Source organism: Paroedura picta, chromosome 7, assembly GCF_049243985.1.
Source record: "Paroedura picta isolate Pp20150507F chromosome 7, Ppicta_v3.0, whole genome shotgun sequence".
NCBI lineage: Eukaryota > Metazoa > Chordata > Lepidosauria > Squamata > Gekkonidae > Paroedura > Paroedura picta.
In genome coordinates this window covers 26,117,976-26,135,285 of record NC_135375.1, presented here as the reverse complement: position 1 = coordinate 26,135,285, position 17,310 = coordinate 26,117,976, and the positions used below count along the sequence as shown (strand labels likewise).

The 17,310-nt window shown below is 45.6% G+C and overlaps 1 protein-coding gene across 2 annotated transcripts in view; it reads left to right on the top strand.

The window, feature by feature from the left end:
- The first annotated feature begins 2,083 nt into the window (after window positions 1-2,083).
- Window positions 2,084-17,310, top strand: part of LOC143842234 (chondroitin sulfate proteoglycan 4-like) — a 45,416-nt gene continuing 30,189 nt past the window's right edge. For both annotated transcript variants that reach the window (XM_077347110.1, XM_077347111.1), the window contains exons 1-5: window positions 2,084-2,241; window positions 7,757-7,920; window positions 9,232-12,801; window positions 14,684-15,151; window positions 16,973-17,149. In XM_077347110.1, coding sequence (XP_077203225.1) covers window positions 2,172-2,241; window positions 7,757-7,920; window positions 9,232-12,801; window positions 14,684-15,151; window positions 16,973-17,149 — 4,449 coding nt within the window. In that variant the 5' untranslated portion in view covers window positions 2,084-2,171. The remainder of the gene's footprint in view (window positions 2,242-7,756; window positions 7,921-9,231; window positions 12,802-14,683; window positions 15,152-16,972; window positions 17,150-17,310) is intronic.

The window sequence follows — 17,310 nt, the reverse complement described above, 5'->3', positions numbered from 1 at the left end:
GAATAGTTCTTGGAGTAACCATAATGAGCCTCTGAATTGCTCTTTGGTAAAGATTACAGAAACAAAAGCAGGTGCCATTTTATCACAGTGAAGGTGGTAACACCAGTTTGACATACTGCAGTCACAGATTATGACTGCTATGGCAGTGGGGAAGGCAACAGAAGGCTTTGAAGGGAAAAGTGTGCTCAGGTCTCCCACAAATTATGCAAAACCGGACTATTCAAAAGAAGAAGAGCTGGTTCTTATATGCCACTTTTCTCTACCCGAAGGAGTCTCAAAGCGGCTTACAGTCGCCTTCCCTTCCCTTTCCCCACAACAGACACCCTGTGAGGTGGGTAAGGCTGAGAGAGCCCTGATATCACTGCTCGATCAGAACAGCTTCATCAGTGCTGTGGTGAGCCCAAGGTCATCCAGCTGGTTGTATCTGGGGGAGGGCAGAATCGAACCTGGCTCGCCAGATTAGAAGTCTGCACTCCTAACCACTACACCAGTGGTCCCCAACCCGCGGGCCGTGGCCCGGTGCCGGGCTGCGAAGGCCTCGGCGCCGGGCCGCGGCTCCTTCTTCCCTCCCCCCCCCGAAGCGAGAAGCTCGCCAGGCCGTGAGCAAATCGGCCGCCAAAGCGGCTGATTAGCTCACGGCCCGGCAAGCTTCTCGCTTTGGGAGGGGAGGGAAGAGAAGCTTGCCGAGCTGCAAGCTAATCAGCTGCTTTAGCCGGGCACAAATGGCCGTGTGCGGCCGCCTGCGCATGCGCGTTTGCGCTGGGGCTGCCGCGTGTGCGCGGGGCCCCGGGCCGCCCTCTCCCCCCACTACGCCACAGCAGTCCGCAGCAAGCGAAAGCTTGTGGACCGCTGCACTACACTACACCAAAAGTAAACTGAGTTGCAACTGTGCAAAATGTTCCAGAAACTTACTTGGATAAATGAGTAGAAACTGTAGTCTATACTAAAGTGCATTCATTACTTTAAGGAGAATCATATTGTGGAATTTTTCTGTACCACTTAATGTGCCCTGTGAATACTTAAGCTTGTTTCTGTTTCCTTCTGGTAGTTCCAGACTTCTAAAATCCTAATGTCATGGTGACTGAATGTCCCATTTTGTTGACTATACAGACTCACTAAGCGTAATCTGCCCTGGGAAACTATAAATAATGTAAACAAATAAATCAATCCAGGAGCACACAGAAAGCCAGTAGAGAGATTTACAATATGTGTTGTATTGTCAGAGAAATTATCTGAATGGTAGAGTACCAATACAGTATAAGGGAGCAGAGATGTCAACCATCAGATGGAAAATAGTAGGTCAAGTAGAAACCAGAAATTGGGAGGAGATAGAATAGAGGCCAGGTGAAGGTATGGGATTCAGTAGTTGGTTCGCCAAGATTTGGTGTGGTATAGTGTTGCCAGCAAGCCTGGAGAAAAACATCCTGCCCTCTTATCTACGATTTAATGCATGGAAGTAATCGGCTGAAGTTTTACATGGCATGAAGGAAAATACCAGGCAGATAGCAGCCTATTAAATGTTGACTAAAAGGGCAGGACTTTTTCTCTCTCTCCTAGCTGAGCTGTACAGTTTCAAGTGGGTAGCCGTGTAGGTCTGAAGCAGCAGAACAAACTTTTGAGTCCATTTTAAGACCAACAAATCTGTGTGTACTGTAAAACAAAACCAGAGTCCAGTGGCACCTTTAAGACCAACAAAGATTTATTCAAGGCGTGAGCTTTCGCGTGCAAGCGCTCTTCCTCAGACTACTGTGTTCTTGCAGTGAAAACGGTGTGTGTGTGGGGTGGAGATCCAACTGGATGGCTCCACTTCTGTTCCTGATTGAGGACCGAGACCAAAGTCTTGACTGCCGGAGGAGGCGCCGGAGTTGATGGGCCAGGCTGTTCGCGGGCGTCCAGGGGCGCAAAAAGGCGCCGAGGCGCGAAAAGCGGCGCAAACCCAGAGGCGCCGCATTGGAGCGACAGCAGAAACCTTCTCCATCACCGATTTCCTCTGCCTCGCCTGCTCCCTATCCCCCCCCCCCCCGCTCGCCCCTCTGTGTAACCTGACCTGAGCAAGCACACCAGCAGCTGCCGGCGGGCGGAGCTCCACTCCTGGCGCCGTACGCGGGCCGCGCTCCCCGGGGCCGCCCGCTGCCTGCCTGCGTGCCTGCCTTCCCCGGGGACGGGGCGGCATGGCCCCGCGCTGCGGCTCCGCCAGCGCCTTGCTCCTGCTTTTCGCCCTGAGCCGAGAGGCGCTCGCAGGTAGGGCTCGCCTCGACTCCCTGCTGCAGAAGCCAAGCGCAACAGGCAGGCGGGCGGGCGGGTGCGGACGGCGCCCTGGCCATCTTGCGCCTCCTCCCTGGCCGCCCTGGCTCCTCCCCGCCCGCAGGGGATTGGCCAGGCCCGGCTGCAGCTTGCAGGAATGCACCGCTTGGCGTGGCTTGGCATGGCTTGGCGGCGTCTCGTGCCAACTGTAGCCTGGCAGCCGCAGACAGCTGGCGCCGGGAGGGGGGGCACAATCATGGTGATCCGGGCATGCTTGTCGCGGCGGCAGTGCCCGTGCCAGGTGTGCGGTCTGGGGGAAGTGAACAAAATCAGAGTCCAGATTTAAGGAAGGGGCGAAAACCCCCAAAAGAATCTCTCTCCCCCTCCCATATGTTCGACCCCCGGTTTTTTTCTTGAGCAGCAAACCACGGGAAACCTTTTGCAAATGCGCTTGGGTGTCAGAGGGTGTCGAACTTAAGCGGGGCTGGGTGGATGGTTTACCTTTCTTTTAAAAGAGGCGTTTGGGAGTGGGGATCCCGAAATACTAGCCTTAAAAAAATTGAATCCCAGGAGGTTTGGGGTCACATTCAGTGTTTGGGGAAATGTGCAGGGGCACAGAGGCGTTCTTGAATACTGCCTCTTGTATTTAAGGGATTTGAAAACGGATTTTCAGACTAAGTGACCGCCTGGGCAGAAAAATTGGTACAAATTAAAGTCCGATTGAGTAACAGTTCAGAAGACGCTTGCTGATCCACAGCCTGAACCGATTAGCCAAGTTTGAGCAAATGTTTAAGGCATTATGGGTGCATGGCTATACAGTATTAAAGTTATCTTTATAATAATTGAGGGTAGTCCTTTAAGTCTAAGAAGCTTTCCTGGATGGAGTTAAACCCAACCAAGTCCACTGAAACCAACGAGATTGCATTGATACAATCCTAATTCCAGATGGGTAGCACTGTTATTCTGCAATAGCGTTAGCTCTCTGGCACTTCAAAGACTAACAGCATGCATTCCAACGTAAATTTAAACGAGTCAGAGTTCATTTCATGCAAGGTACTGTAGTATGAATACACCAGACCACTGTATATGCATAGTTTAATATTTATAGTCCCCTTTACCAAAGACTGAATCCATGTGCCCTTACATTATTGTATTTGTAGTTTAAGAGAAATAGGAAAAAAGAATGAATCTGAACAATTTTACAGTTCAGTAGACTGCTGGTAATTGCTGTTGCCAACATTCGGGTGGGGCCTAGAAATCTTCCACTATTACTGTTGATCTCTGGATCACTGGCAATCATCAAGCAGCGGTTGGACAGATCCTTATCCAGGATACTTTATGCTGATCCTGTATTGAACAGACGTTTGGATTAGATGGCTTGTGTAGCCCCTTCCAACTCTATGATTCTGTGATTCTATGACAGAGGGCAGTTCCCCATGAACATCCGGAGGACCACAGGTTGACAACCCTGCCCTAGGGTAACCAGCTCTGAGTTGGGAAGCACAGATATTTGGGGGGATGGACCCAGAGGAGGGCGAAGTTTGGGTAGGGAACAGATGTCATAGGAATCAACCTTCCAAAGTGGACATTTTTTTCCAGGTGAATTGATCTCTATCACCCAGAGATCAGTTGCAGTCCCCCAAGATCTCCAGCTGGACATTGGCAACCCTAAGTTCACCAAAAGGGACCAGGTAGTGTTCATGTCCTTGGGCTGCAACATTTTTTTTTATACACCACTTTTCACTGCCTAAAGGAGTCTCAAATTGGCTTACAGTCGCCTTCCCATCCTCTCCCCACAACAGACTTCTTGTGAGTTAGGTAAGGCTGAAAGAACGCTGACAGGACTGCTTGATCTGAACAGCGCTATCAGTGACTAACCCAAGGTCACCCAGCTGGTTGCATGTGGAGGAGCGGGGAATCAAACCCAGCTCACCAGATTAGAAGCTGCCACTCTTAACCACTACACCACATTGGCCACTACACCGAAAACACAGCACTGTCAATTGCCTGGTACAGCAGAAATCCGTTTTGTACATTGTGTTTTTTCAGTAGTTTTTGTGTTCTGGGAATAAAGTGTCCATTTGGTGCTTTGAATCTGAGCATAGTTCTTTCACTTACTACTTGATAGAGGGAGAATGGAGAATATAGGTAACATTTTCATGAAACAAGGCGAGATATTTCAACCTATCCCCCCCCCCCAGTTCATATCCTATTACTAAACAAGCTGCATTAGTGTGATAGAAGACAGAATTCTCCCTGAGGAAGAGTTAGAAGTATGCTAACCTCACTTGCACAGCGGGTCGTATCAAAGGCATCATTTGAACCAATTTGGCTCTTTCAATAAGATTGTCAAGTTGAAAAAGCAAGTACTTTCTTTGAGCCGGTCTGTGAATTGAGCTATTTTTGAGGCAGTTTTCCATTCTGAGCAAAGAATGTATCAGATCAGATTTCTAAGTAATGAGATTCTAAATTAAATCACGCTGTATATAGCCTTACGGTATCATAAATGACTCAATAACCTCTGGCTGTAGAGGATGGGATATCTGTTGCCACTTGCAGGCTAAGACGCAGAATGTAATTTAGTGCGCGTGCTGCCTTTGTTATACATAATTAAAAGACTTGGTAAGCAATCCAAATGTATTACAGTCACTGGTAGGGGTTTATTTTATCATTGGCCACAATGGGATTTGGATTGCACTCTTGGGCATGATTCAGAAGGGCAGCCCTACAGTCCACGGAAGTTGTTGGCAGTATTTTACTATTAACGTTTCCTCTCTCAAAGGCAACCCCAATTTGAAGTTTTCTTGTTTTAATCTGCTACATTTAAGGAGACCAGTGGAGTCTTCTGTCTGAAGAAGGAAACAGATTTATGTGTGTGTGGGATTTATTTGTTTGTTTCTTTGTTTGTTACATTTACATATACCACCTTCCCTTCTGGCTCAGGGCGGATACCAATAAACGTTTGCAGCTTGCACAGTTATGGTGTGCAGCTCATAGTACCTAGAACACAGAACACAATAACTGTTTGACCAGTTTGAATCTGTAACACTTTGAACATAACAGTCTAGAAAATATCAACAATTTCAGCTGATAACAATTCCGAAACTTAACCGCAATTTACCAGTTCATAATGTTCAGTGGCTGATCAGGCATTGCCCTATGTTGTCTCTTTCGGACATAACCGGTCATTAGGAGGGGGCTTCTGAGTTGTTGTTCTGCTGACCTCAACCAAAGGCTTGGTGGAAGAGCTCCATCTTGCAGGCTCTGCGGAACTGCTTTAGTTCCTGCATGGCTCTGATTTCGTCTGAGAGCTCATTCCACCAAGTGGGAGCCAGGGTGGAGAAGGCCCTGGTTCTGCTGGAGGCCAAGAATGCCTCTTTGGGGCCAGGGATCACCAATTTGTTGGTGCTCAAAGAGCATAGAGTTCTTGGGGGGGGGGATTGTGGAGAGGTGGTCCCTCAGGTACGCAGGGGCAAGACATTCCAGCTGTTCATACAGTCAGCCTCCAAACAGCTTCGTAGGCTTTAAAAACAGTTTAGGAGGGGCTTCACGGTAGGAAGAAGGAACAAGGTTGCTGATAGGAATAAAAAGGTTTGGTATATTACAGGGTAGCCAAACTGTGGCTCTCCAGATGTCCACGGACCACAATTACCACGAGTGCTTGCCACAGCTAGCAGGGGCTCATGGTAATTGTAGTCCATGGGCATTTGGAGAGCCACAGTTTGGCCACCCTTGGTGTATTACTTCTAGGGTTGCCAACCTCCAGGTGGTACCTGGTGATCTCCCACCATGACAGTTGATCTGCAGGTGACCCAGATCACCAGTCCCAGGGGGTTGTGGCATGCCCTATTCATACCACTGGTTCTTAAGAAAACACCAATGGTGGCTAAGCTAACTGGATGAGAGATGCGGCAACTATATTGAGTAAGTCTTCCTGTGATCTGATTTTCATGTTGCTTGCTGCCAAAAGTGAGCTCCAGTAGCTAATTCCTAGCATAGCTTGGCTCCCACTTGAGATATCAGCATTCCTGGCCATGTTTTGATTGTGAACACATGGCCAAGCTTCCTTAGCACCTTTCCAAGAAAACATTGCGACTGGCATCAATTCATATTTAAACCCAGTGTTACCTTTCTCCTGAGAAATCCCACTCCTTGGCTTATCCTGCTAACTGATTTAGAACAGATTTAACATTCAGAGAAAAATGTGGGACAGTCGCAGGAGCAGGCAGCTACAGGATGCGTGCCGGCAGGTATGCCGTGTCCTGTTTTTCTCATTGCCTCCAAGGTCTGCACAGCCGCCAGCCAAGTATAAGGTGAGTCTGTGAGATGCTGGTGGAGCTTCTAGGTGTGGCTTTCTGCACCTGCTCTCCCTCCTCTCCTTTGCTTGCTGACACAGCGAGATGTTGCTTTTGGATGAGGGGTACTTACTTTATGCGTGTTATATACATTTCTTAAACCTGCCAAAGCAGCGGTCCGCAACCTTTCGGCTGCCGTGGACCGCTGCTCCGGAGTGGAGGGAGAGGGCGGCCCGGGGGCCCGCGAATGCGCAGCAGGCCCCAGCGCAAACACACATGTGTGGACTGCCGCGCATGCGTGCTTGTGCCCGGCAGGGGTGCAAATGCGCGTGCGCGGCAGTCCGCGCATGCACGTTTGTGCCGCTGCCATGCCGGCGGCCGCGGCTCCCCCTCCCGGCCCCTCCGGGCCGCCAGCAAATTGGCCGCCAAAGCAGCCTATTAGCTTGCGGCTCGGCAAGCTTCTCTTCCCTCCCCTCCCGAAACAAGAAGCTTGCTTTGGCGGCCGATTTGCTCGCGGCCTGGCGAGCTTCTCGCTTCGGGGGGGAGGGAAGAAGGAGCCGCGGCCCGGCGCCAAGGCCTTTGCGGCCCGGCACCGGGCCACAGCCCGCGGGTTGGGGACCACTGTGCCGCGGGTTGGGGACCACTTTTAAGGTGATTCCTTCACATAATAAAAATGTAATATTGATGGAGTATGTGAATAAAAGTGCCCAGTGAAAATCTCTTGCTTATGGGGAACAGTGGTGGCAAACAGCGAATTCCGTTCTCAATGTCTACCTGGCATTCTTTCTGTCCACTGTTGTTGTTTTTTTTACGTGGGGACATGCAGATGACCAGTGTTTTAAAATGACAGACCTGGGAAGACAGTACCACACCCTTGAGCACCTGATCATGTAGTAATTGATGAAAGGAAGGATGAATCCATTGCCGGTAGTCCTTTGAATCTTGATGCAAAAGCTAAACGCTAAAATACTCACCTTTTGAGTGGACCAAGACAAGTATTTTGTCATTAGCCTGTTGATAAAAGGATGTTGCAAATCATCACTGACCATTGATGCTGATTCTCCTTGAATTATCTGAGACAAGAAATTCTGTATTTAGAATAGTAATTCTGGTAGACTAAGGGAGGAAACAAAGAATTAATGCTTACATGCAACACTAGGAAAGTGTGTTTTTTAAGCAAGCATTCTGTAAGTTCATCATTTGTTCTTTCCTTTCAGTGTCATTTTATGGTGCAAGTTATGTACACTTCGGCATTGCTGAATCGTCCTCCACAACATCACTTCAATTACGGTTTCGAACAAGTCGGCCAATTGGATTGCTTTTTCTTGCAGCGGGAACTGAAAGTTATTTTTTGGTGGAATTACGTTCTGGAAATATACAGGTAAGATAATAAGCAAATGAATTAAATGGCCATATTGTTGGCATTTCTGGTCTGCTGTCTATGGCTATCCAAGCTGGGCAGCCTCTGAGATCTTTTTAAAAGACATGCCAGGGACTATGTGCATGCAAAACCATTGGTCTAATACTGACCCCAGAGCTCTTCTCCATTAAAGTTGAAGGCTGCATTATTATGTGGTTGAAAAGCACTCTGCCACAAGCAGAACATAAGCCAAATATGCTCTGAACTGTTACAATTTCTGTAGACATGGAAAGCAATTCAATTCCATCCCTTTAATCTTTTAACTACATCCCCCCTACCTAACTATACTAGACCCTAACCTGGATGGCCCACGCTGGTCCAATCTCATCAGATCCCAGGGTCAGCCCCTGCAAGGAAGACCACCAAGGAAGTCAAGGGTTTCTCTGCACAGGCAAGCCATAGCAAATCACCTCTGAATGACTCTTGCCTTAAATACTTCACAGGGTCATCCCATAAGTTGGCTGGAGTTTACAGCACTTTCCACCTTTGTTCTTCTGTAGAGAAACTGCAGTGCGTCCAGAGGAGGGCTACAAAGATGGTGAGGGGGTTGGAGACCAAGTCGTATGAGGAAAGGTTGAGGGAGCTTGGTCTGTTTAGCCTGAAGAGAAGCCAACTAAGAAATGATATGGTAACCATCTTCAAATACTTGAGGGACTGTCCTATAGAAGATGGAGCTGAGTTGTTTTTTGCTGCCCCAGAGGGTCAGATCAGAACCAATGGGTTGAAATTGATTCAAAAGAATTTTCAGCTAAACATCTGGAAGTTGTTCCTGACAGAGTGGTTCCTCAGTGGAATTAGCTTTCTCAGGAGGTGGTGGTTTCTCCTTCTTCAGAGGTTTTTAAGCAGAGGTTACATAGTCATCTGACAGAAATGCTGATTTTATGAACTTCGGCAGATTGTGAGTGGGTGGGCAGGCAGGTATGTGCCAGTGTTTGTCTCTTGTGGCCTTTCCTTGCATACCCAGGGAATTGCTAATTAACACTGTGGGATGGCAGGTGAATTTTCTCCAGGCCAGGCTGAATTCTGGAGATGTTTGTTGGAGGGATCTTTCCCGATAGTACCGGATGAAAAAGTAAATGTGATCCAAAACTGCTAAGGAAAAGACTTAGCTCCAGCAGAAGAAAACTTCCTTCATTGAAGAAAGACTCCCATTTAGCCGAACAGAGTATTTGAATCTAGCCCAAAATTATTTTGTTTGGTGCGTGTAGTTCTTTTTATGCATATCTGTATTTCTTTCTTGGACTTAGTGACTTTTTAAAATAATTTTTGCAGGTGAGAATAAACCTTGGAGCTGGCGAGAGAGTTCTGCATTCCCAGAGGAACTCCCACCTAGATGATTCAGTGTGGCATCTAGTAGAGGTCCGCCATGAAACTGATGACGTCACAATGGCAATCGATAAACACCATCATGCTAGATCAAAAATGCCAGGCGTTCTGTTTGAACTGAGCATCCAACAAGGCCTCTATATTGGTGGCAGCGGCAGCTTTAACATCTCTTACCTTCAGGGGGCGCAAGTTAATTTCCGAGGATGCATTGAAGACGTGATATTTAACAAGCTCAGCATCCTCGAGTCCCTCAGACCTTCTCCGAGATTAAAAAACGTTCACGAAGTGTCGCTGAGCTGCAGTGATGAATTTTTTGCTAGTGAAGATGATCCCATTAGTTTCTTTAGCTCCAAGTCCTATGTTTCTTTTCCTTCATGGAATGTCCAGGAGGAAGGAATCTTGGAATGCGCCGTGCAAACCCCAGTTCCAAGGGGCTTGCTGCTTTACAGTTCAGGGCAAATGGGAGACTTTGTTGCAATGGAAATCGAAAATGGCCTAATTAAAGCTCATATTGGAAAGGGGAAGAGTAGAATCCAGCTTTCATCTCTTAGCCCTGTCCATGGTAACCAGTGGCACACCATCAAACTAAAATTTTCTGCAAAATATGTTGAACTCACATTAGAAAAAGAAACAGTGAAGAAGCTACTGCCTTTGAACAGTAGGCCCCCTATTCTGACTGGCCCTGTTTATATAGGTGGAGCAGATGATTATATACGGGTAGAAGTTATGAAACTAGGGCTAAGTTCATTATCTGGGAAATATGCACAAGGAGGCTCCTTCAGAGGCTGCGTGAGAGATTTGAAAATAAACTTGGAAAAGAAGTCTTTGAAGAATGTTGTTGTGACTAAGGATATTTTAGTGGGATGCAAAATGGAGAGAGCCTTTGATAACAATCCTGTTGCAGCCCCTGAGAAACAGCTTGCTGGAACAGTAGCGCCTACGTCTGCCGTTGGTCTCATGGACTTCAAACTTCTCAAGGACAGTTACGACCATTTTTTGATGGTCAACAACTTGATTGTTCCAGAAGGTGGGCAAGCCACACTCGAATCTAAGCACATTAAAGTAAATGTGGAGTTCAAGAAATTAGGGATTCGTCAGTCGCAAATTCTTTTTAAAATTAAAGAACAACCTTCCCATGGCCAGTTGAGGTTGGATGTTGAACCTGAGCGGGGGAAGGAGTTGACCTTTACCATGATGGATCTGTGGCAAGGCAGGGTTCTCTATATGCACGATGGCTCCGAAGAAAGCTTTGATTATTTCACTTTTACCATTTCTACAAGCAGTAAAAAAGAGATGCCTCTATATCTGCAAGGAAAGAAGGATTACATGTTTACCATTACGGTTAGACCAATAAATGACGCCCCTGAACTTACCCTCCCCAGTGGAAACTTGTTTATTTTGTTAGAACACTCCAAGAAATGTCTGAGTGTGAATTCAGTAAATATTTCAGATGCTGATACAAGTTCTGCAGACCTCAGTATTTCAGTCCTTGGAAATCAGAATATAGATGCAGGATTTCTAGAAAATGCCAAGAGCTCTGGAAAGGCTATCACTGATTTTTCTTATGAGGATTTAAAACATGGCAACATTTGCTTCGTCCACACTGGCGTGAAGAACTCCAGAATTGTTCTGCGAGCAAGCGATGGTGAGAAAGTCAGCAACACAGTTGTCTTGCGTATCATGGCTGTGCCTTTGGATTATAAATTGGTCAACAACACAGGCGTTGAGGTTCTGCAGGGTGATGCAGTTTTGATCACACTCAGCCATTTGGCTGTTGAAACCAACATCTTCCAACAAGAGCTGGAGATCCGTTATGAGATCATGCAATCACCCCAATATGGAGAAATTCAGAGACGCCATGCTGGTGGAGAATGGAAAAAAACATACTCTTTTTCTCAGCATTCCATTGGACGCAGTCGTGTGAGATACGCTTGTATCTTCAAAGAGATGCAGCAAGCTAATGCCTTAGAACATTTCACATTTAAAGTTAACATTCTCAACAAGACAAGTGAAGAGTTTCTGTTTCCAGTTACGGTGAGATGGTTGAGGTATAATCTCCAGAGAAATATACCATTAGTAATTGATAAAGCCAAGAAAGAGTACCTTAGTTCACATAATCTCCTCGCTGTGATAGAGGAAGTAGAAGTACCAGAAAATGAGTTTCACTACAAGTTGCAGTCCTTGCCTGAGAGAGGGAATATTCTGCTTAATAACATACCTCTACAAATCAATTCAACCTTCAGCCAACAGGACATTTCTGATTATAAAGTAGAATATCACTTAATCAGCAGGCCCAATGAGGAAACACAGGACTCATTTAGATTCCTCATTTCTACAAAATACGTAATATCAAATATCTTTGTTTTCAAAATCCACGTTAAAACAGACCCACGACACATTCTTGTGACAAACAGTGGCCTCACTGTTGTGGAGGGGGAAGGAAAACTGATAACAAGGTCGGAGCTGTTTGCACAGACCCTCAATAATAACACCTTCCAATATAAGGTTACACAGAGTCCTCGTCATGGGAAATTATCGCTTATTAATTTTTCAGATTCTCTGGCAAGTAACAGTAATCTAAGTAGTTTCACAAACAAGGACATAATTGATGGACGCCTTATGTATATACATGATGACTCTGAGACTGTGCGTGATGAGATTTATATTACTGCAGTGGCTGCAGAGTCTGAGGTGCAAGTGAGCTCAGGTGCAGAACCCGAACCCTCTTTATCAGCAGAGATCAAATTCAATATTTCCATCCAGCTGAAAAATGATGAGAAACCGGTACGTTTGGTGGATCAGGTATTTCATGTAGTTAGGAATGGGAAGAGACTCTTGACTCTGGCTGATCTGTGCTACCATGATCCTGATACTGATTTTGAGGATGAGCAACTGTTGTATACCAGACGTGGTATTCCCAATGGAGATTTGGTTCATGCCAATGAAACCTCTCACAGACTCTATCAGTTCAAGCAAGAAGACCTGGCCCAAAAGCGAGTCTTGTTTATTCACCGTGGGGCAGACTACGGTCGTTTTGTGCTGTTTGTAACGGACGGGAAGCACTATACGTCAACACTGCTAGAAGTGAGTGCTTCAGAACCCTACGTCCGTCTAGTGAACAACTCGGGTTTATTGATCCAGAAAGGACGGGAAGGAATGGTCACCGCAGCTAACTTGAGCGTAACCACAAACCAGGATATTAGAAGTGACCGTGAAATTGTATTTCAGATGTTTTTGTTTCCCAAGCACGGACAAGTCTTGGTCAATAATTTAGGACTGGGCACTTTTACTCAGCATGATCTCAATCGTGGGCATGTAATTTACAGACATGATGATAGTAGCAATTTGATTGACGCATTTAACTTTACAGTTTATGTAAAAGGTGTCCAGTTGGACGCTGGAATGAATATCCGAATGTACTTGGAAAGTCATCAGCGTCCACCTACAGTTGTACAGAACAACAGCCTTTTGGTCGAAGAAGGAAAACCAGTTAAAATCACTAAAGAAAAATTGTTGGTAAGCCCAAATTTTCATGTGTTGTCAGATTATTTATAGCATTCCAGTTATAGCATTTATAGCATTCAAATACATTTTCTGTTGTGTACTGTAGGGATGCCTTTGTTGATCCAGTAAGGGGGAAAGGATGTGACTGCCATGGGGGAGTACTAGAATCCCTTAGAGTGGATGGTGCAGTTCCAAGACAAAGGGTGGGGGCCTTCCTTTGAAACAAATAGCAAATAACAAAGAAACAAAATTATGAAAATGAAACGACAATAAAAAAAAAACCATGGAAGAAATGATGCAGACTTCCATACACAAGTCTAGTGGACACTCACAGTCTTGAGAGCCAGCTTGGTGTAGTAGTTAGGAGCACCGACTTCTAAACTGGCTAGCCAGGTTCTCAGTAAATTACTTAAACCTAAGAAGTCTCAGCTTGTTTTGTTGTTCTCTCTCTTGCACGCATACAGATTGCAGAGTCAGCTTGGTGTTTACTAGGTCTATTAAAGCTAGCTCTAGAGAGCCAGCTTGGCATAGTGGTTAGGAGTGCTGACTTCTAATCTGGCATGCCAGGTTCGATTCTGTGCTCCCCCACATGCAGCCAGCTGGGTGACCTTGGACTCACCACGGCACTGATAAAGCTGTTCTGACCGAGCAGTGATATCAGCGCTCTCTCAGCCTCACCTCCCTCACAGGGTGTCTGTTGCGGGAAAAGGAAAGGGAAGGCGATTGGAAGCTGCTTTGAGACTCTTTCTGGTAGAAGAAAGCAGCATATAAGAACAAACTCTTCTTCTGGACTAGCTTGTCTTCAGCTATGTTAAAGATAAGTTAAATCTCTTGGGATCGTTTTTAAGTTTCTCCCCTTGTTGGGTTGCTCTGAGCTTCCATTGGCCTAGCAGTCCAAATTTAAAGGGCAATATTTCTGTTTGTTTCAAAGAACAGGTCAAAAGGTCGGTAACACAGTCTTCTTGCCACTGTCTCTTCTGCACATGATTCTGCCACGTAACATCCATGTCCTGACTATTTTTGCATGTTGCATCGATCAGCAGTTCTGTTGTGACTTATAACTTCCACAAGAGGTTCCCCAATTTCCCAGACATTCACTCAGAAGAACCCTCAAGAATAAACTTCTGAACTCTGCCCAGTTTAACCACAACTTACTTTACTTCTCTGTTGCTTCCAGATACTAAACGGGAGCATTTTCCAGCAATGTGAAATTTAGCAGTCTTTTTTACAGCTTTCTGTAACCTTTGAGCTTTGAATCCTTCAGCCAAGTTTTACTTGGTTATGTGGTAGAGGTTCTTGGACCCTGTGGTTCCCAAGCTGTTAATTATTGTTGCTGAAGAAAAGTGACGGGTACCACAAAAGACCACAGTTCTTTGTAAAAGACATGCTCTGCTTGCAGAGGGTTGCTTATCAGTTGGTGTCTCCAGATCTTGGTATCTTAAAAAGTTCTCAGGTAGCTGGCTGAGAAATAGACCTTAGGTGAGACGCTTTCAGTCAAAATAGGTAATACTGGATTAAATGGACCAGTATAAGACTGCTTTGTATGATATTTTATTCCTGGCCCCAGGGAGGCATGCCTGGCCTCAACCAGGGCCAGGGCCTTCTCAGTCCTGGCCCTGACCTGGTGGAATGAACTCCTGGAGGAGCTACGGGCCCTGCAGGAGCTTTCAGCGTTCCGCAGGTCCTGCAAAACAGAGCAGGACCATTTGTCAAAATAGTATTTCCGATGTTTCTACAATGTCAGCAAGCAACATCTGCACCATTCTTAAAGGATCTAGCAAAATTCACATAATTATGTGTACCCTGTGCTACACTTGCTCAGGGTTAATTGTGCAAAATGGAAAGATAATGCTTGATGTATATTTTTAATGAACAGCTGTTAATTTCTTTTCAGGTTGTTCATGAAAACAGTTTGCCATCAGAGATGAAGTTCACAGTGATGTCACCTCCAGTCTTTGGGTACTTTCGGAAGTTTACTTCAGAGGAAGGTTACCTTGGAGAAGAAAATCCAGTTCTGAGTTTTACTCAGCAAGATATCAATGATGGACATATTGAGTATGTGCAGACTGTTTCTGACCAGCTGCAAGATCAGTTTTCATTGGATGTGACCAATGGCATCCTGGCAATCAGTGGAATAGGAATAGCTGTAGACATCATCCCAAAGCTCATCCCATTGGAAGTACAGAACTTCACAGTTGCTGAAGGGGGTTCAAACATCTTGGAGGAAGATTTTCTAAAAATTCCCACTAGCCATTTTGCAGGGCTCAATTGTGATTTTTACTTACTTGAACCACCAAAGCATGGGCGTATCGCTAATTCCCATTTCCCTGGAATGATACTAACTAAATTTAGCAGGAAACAGGTAAGCTTCTTCAAAATGTAATTGGTTCTTGTATGTAGATGATTCATAAATGTTTGTAATTTGACTAGGGAGCCACTGATGCAGAGCAGTTATTTCCAACCATTTGAGGATGAAGACTCCTTTTTAAGATCAAAAAATGTCACAGATCCCTATGTCGTTGTACTTGCACTATTAGTATCCATTGATTGAGAAAACATATAATGACAAAAAAACTTCTATGTATTCAGTAATGCTTTTAATGAATTTGTATTTTATTAATCACAACAGCCTTTTCCAACCTTTTGACTGTGGAGGAACTCCTGAAATAATTTTTCAGACTTTGAGGAGCCCTGGAAGTGATGTCAGCTGATCATGTCCCCTGCCACGCCCCCGGAAGTGACATCACTACCGTTAGGCCTCTTCTTGCTCCCTCCCCCCACCTTTGCTTGTACTGTGGTGGCTTTGCCTCGTGTTAAGTCAGAAAGAAGAGTAGGAGCTGAGAAGGCAGGCTGGATCCCCCCCCCAATACCACACCACTGCAGAGGTCCTGCAGAACCCCTTCAGAACTCCCATGAACCCCCAGAGGCCTATGGACTCCTGGTTGGGAATCTCTGTCATATAATATATACTTAATACATATATATGAAAGATACATTAAACTATATTCCAGATCCTTGGAAAAAAGGGTTTCTTGTAACTTCTGCCTGCTGCAGTGGACAATACAGAGCAATAAATTGACGCAGTATAAGGAAGCTTCATACTTTTATATAGTTTGGAGCTAATGGTGTATCTACTTAGTATTTAATCTGTACGCACAGGAATTCATTCGGATACCCAGTAAACTTTTTAGTCCTTATTGGAATGACGGGTGGATGCTTATTGAGATTTTTGCCTTGCTTTTTCATGGTAAGGATCTAACACAAATAATAATTAAAGTGGAATACAAAATATTCCTTTGGAAGGTCTTCTCAACTGTGCTGCATTCAGGCATGATCATGGGATGCCTGCCCACTCCCTCTTCGTGGCTGTAGCTATGGCACTTCCTCTCGTGAGGAGCAGCTCTAAGTAGGCAAGCAGCCCCAATGGACCTGGAGCACACTTGCGGGCCTCTGGCTGAGGCTGGCCCAAGATGGCTTGCCTGGATGGGGGCTCGGAGCAAGCAGGCCCAGATAGGGAGGCACAGCTGCACTGTGTCAAGCTGGGTGGCAGGTGCAACCCAGGTAGCCTGACAAAGGACTTGGGGCAGGGCACATGGCCACTAATGGAAGCGAGACCAGGGGGAAGCCCCAGGTGAGGGAAGGCAAAACCTGCCTGAGATGGTTGGATTCACAAACCCCTTGCAATAACTCTTAACCCACAAGGGGTCCCCATCACTGATCTAGACAATCATAGAATTATAGAGTTCGATGGGACCTCCAGGTCATCAAGTCCAACCTCCAGCACAATACAGGACACTCACAACTACCTGCCCACCGATGGTGACATCAATTTCATGCTCAAGTGATTCCCCCCCCACCACCAAAAATCTCCAGAATCCATCCTGGCCTGGAGGAAATTATATATGTGTACATGTGTGTGTATGATATGATATGATATAGTTCTGGATTCTGAGAAAATGTTAGTATTTTTACATCCAATGGCACCTTTAAGACCAAAACATTTTATTTAGCTTACCAATGGACTCAAAATTTACTCTGAGAGGAGTGGGTGTTTGAATGTGGAAGAAGAACTGAGTAGTAAAGTAAAATATGGGTTATTGAGCAAATGAACCGGTTGAGTTGTTAAGCTTTTACTTTTTGCAGCACGTACGAGATTCTCAACATCTTCACTTTCCCTCATTAGATGGAGCAAGGATTGATCTCCTACATTCATGATGATAGTGAACAGCTGCTTGACAATTTCACCGTGATTGTGAACAGCACAGAACTGAGGAAACAGAGCTTGCCCCAGACAATATTCGTGACTATTAGGGCGATAAACGACGAGTCTCCTGTTATAAGGAGGAACAAAGTACTCAGGGTGAGTAAATTTAATATCTAAATATGCCTGAATGCATGCAGGTTGCTCTCCAATCTTTGTAAATTCCTTAGAATTATCTCACATGTATAAAAACATTACTTGCCTGTTGGTCAGACGACTATTGTTTTGCCTTTCAGTAAAGTCCCTTGTATCAGATTGTC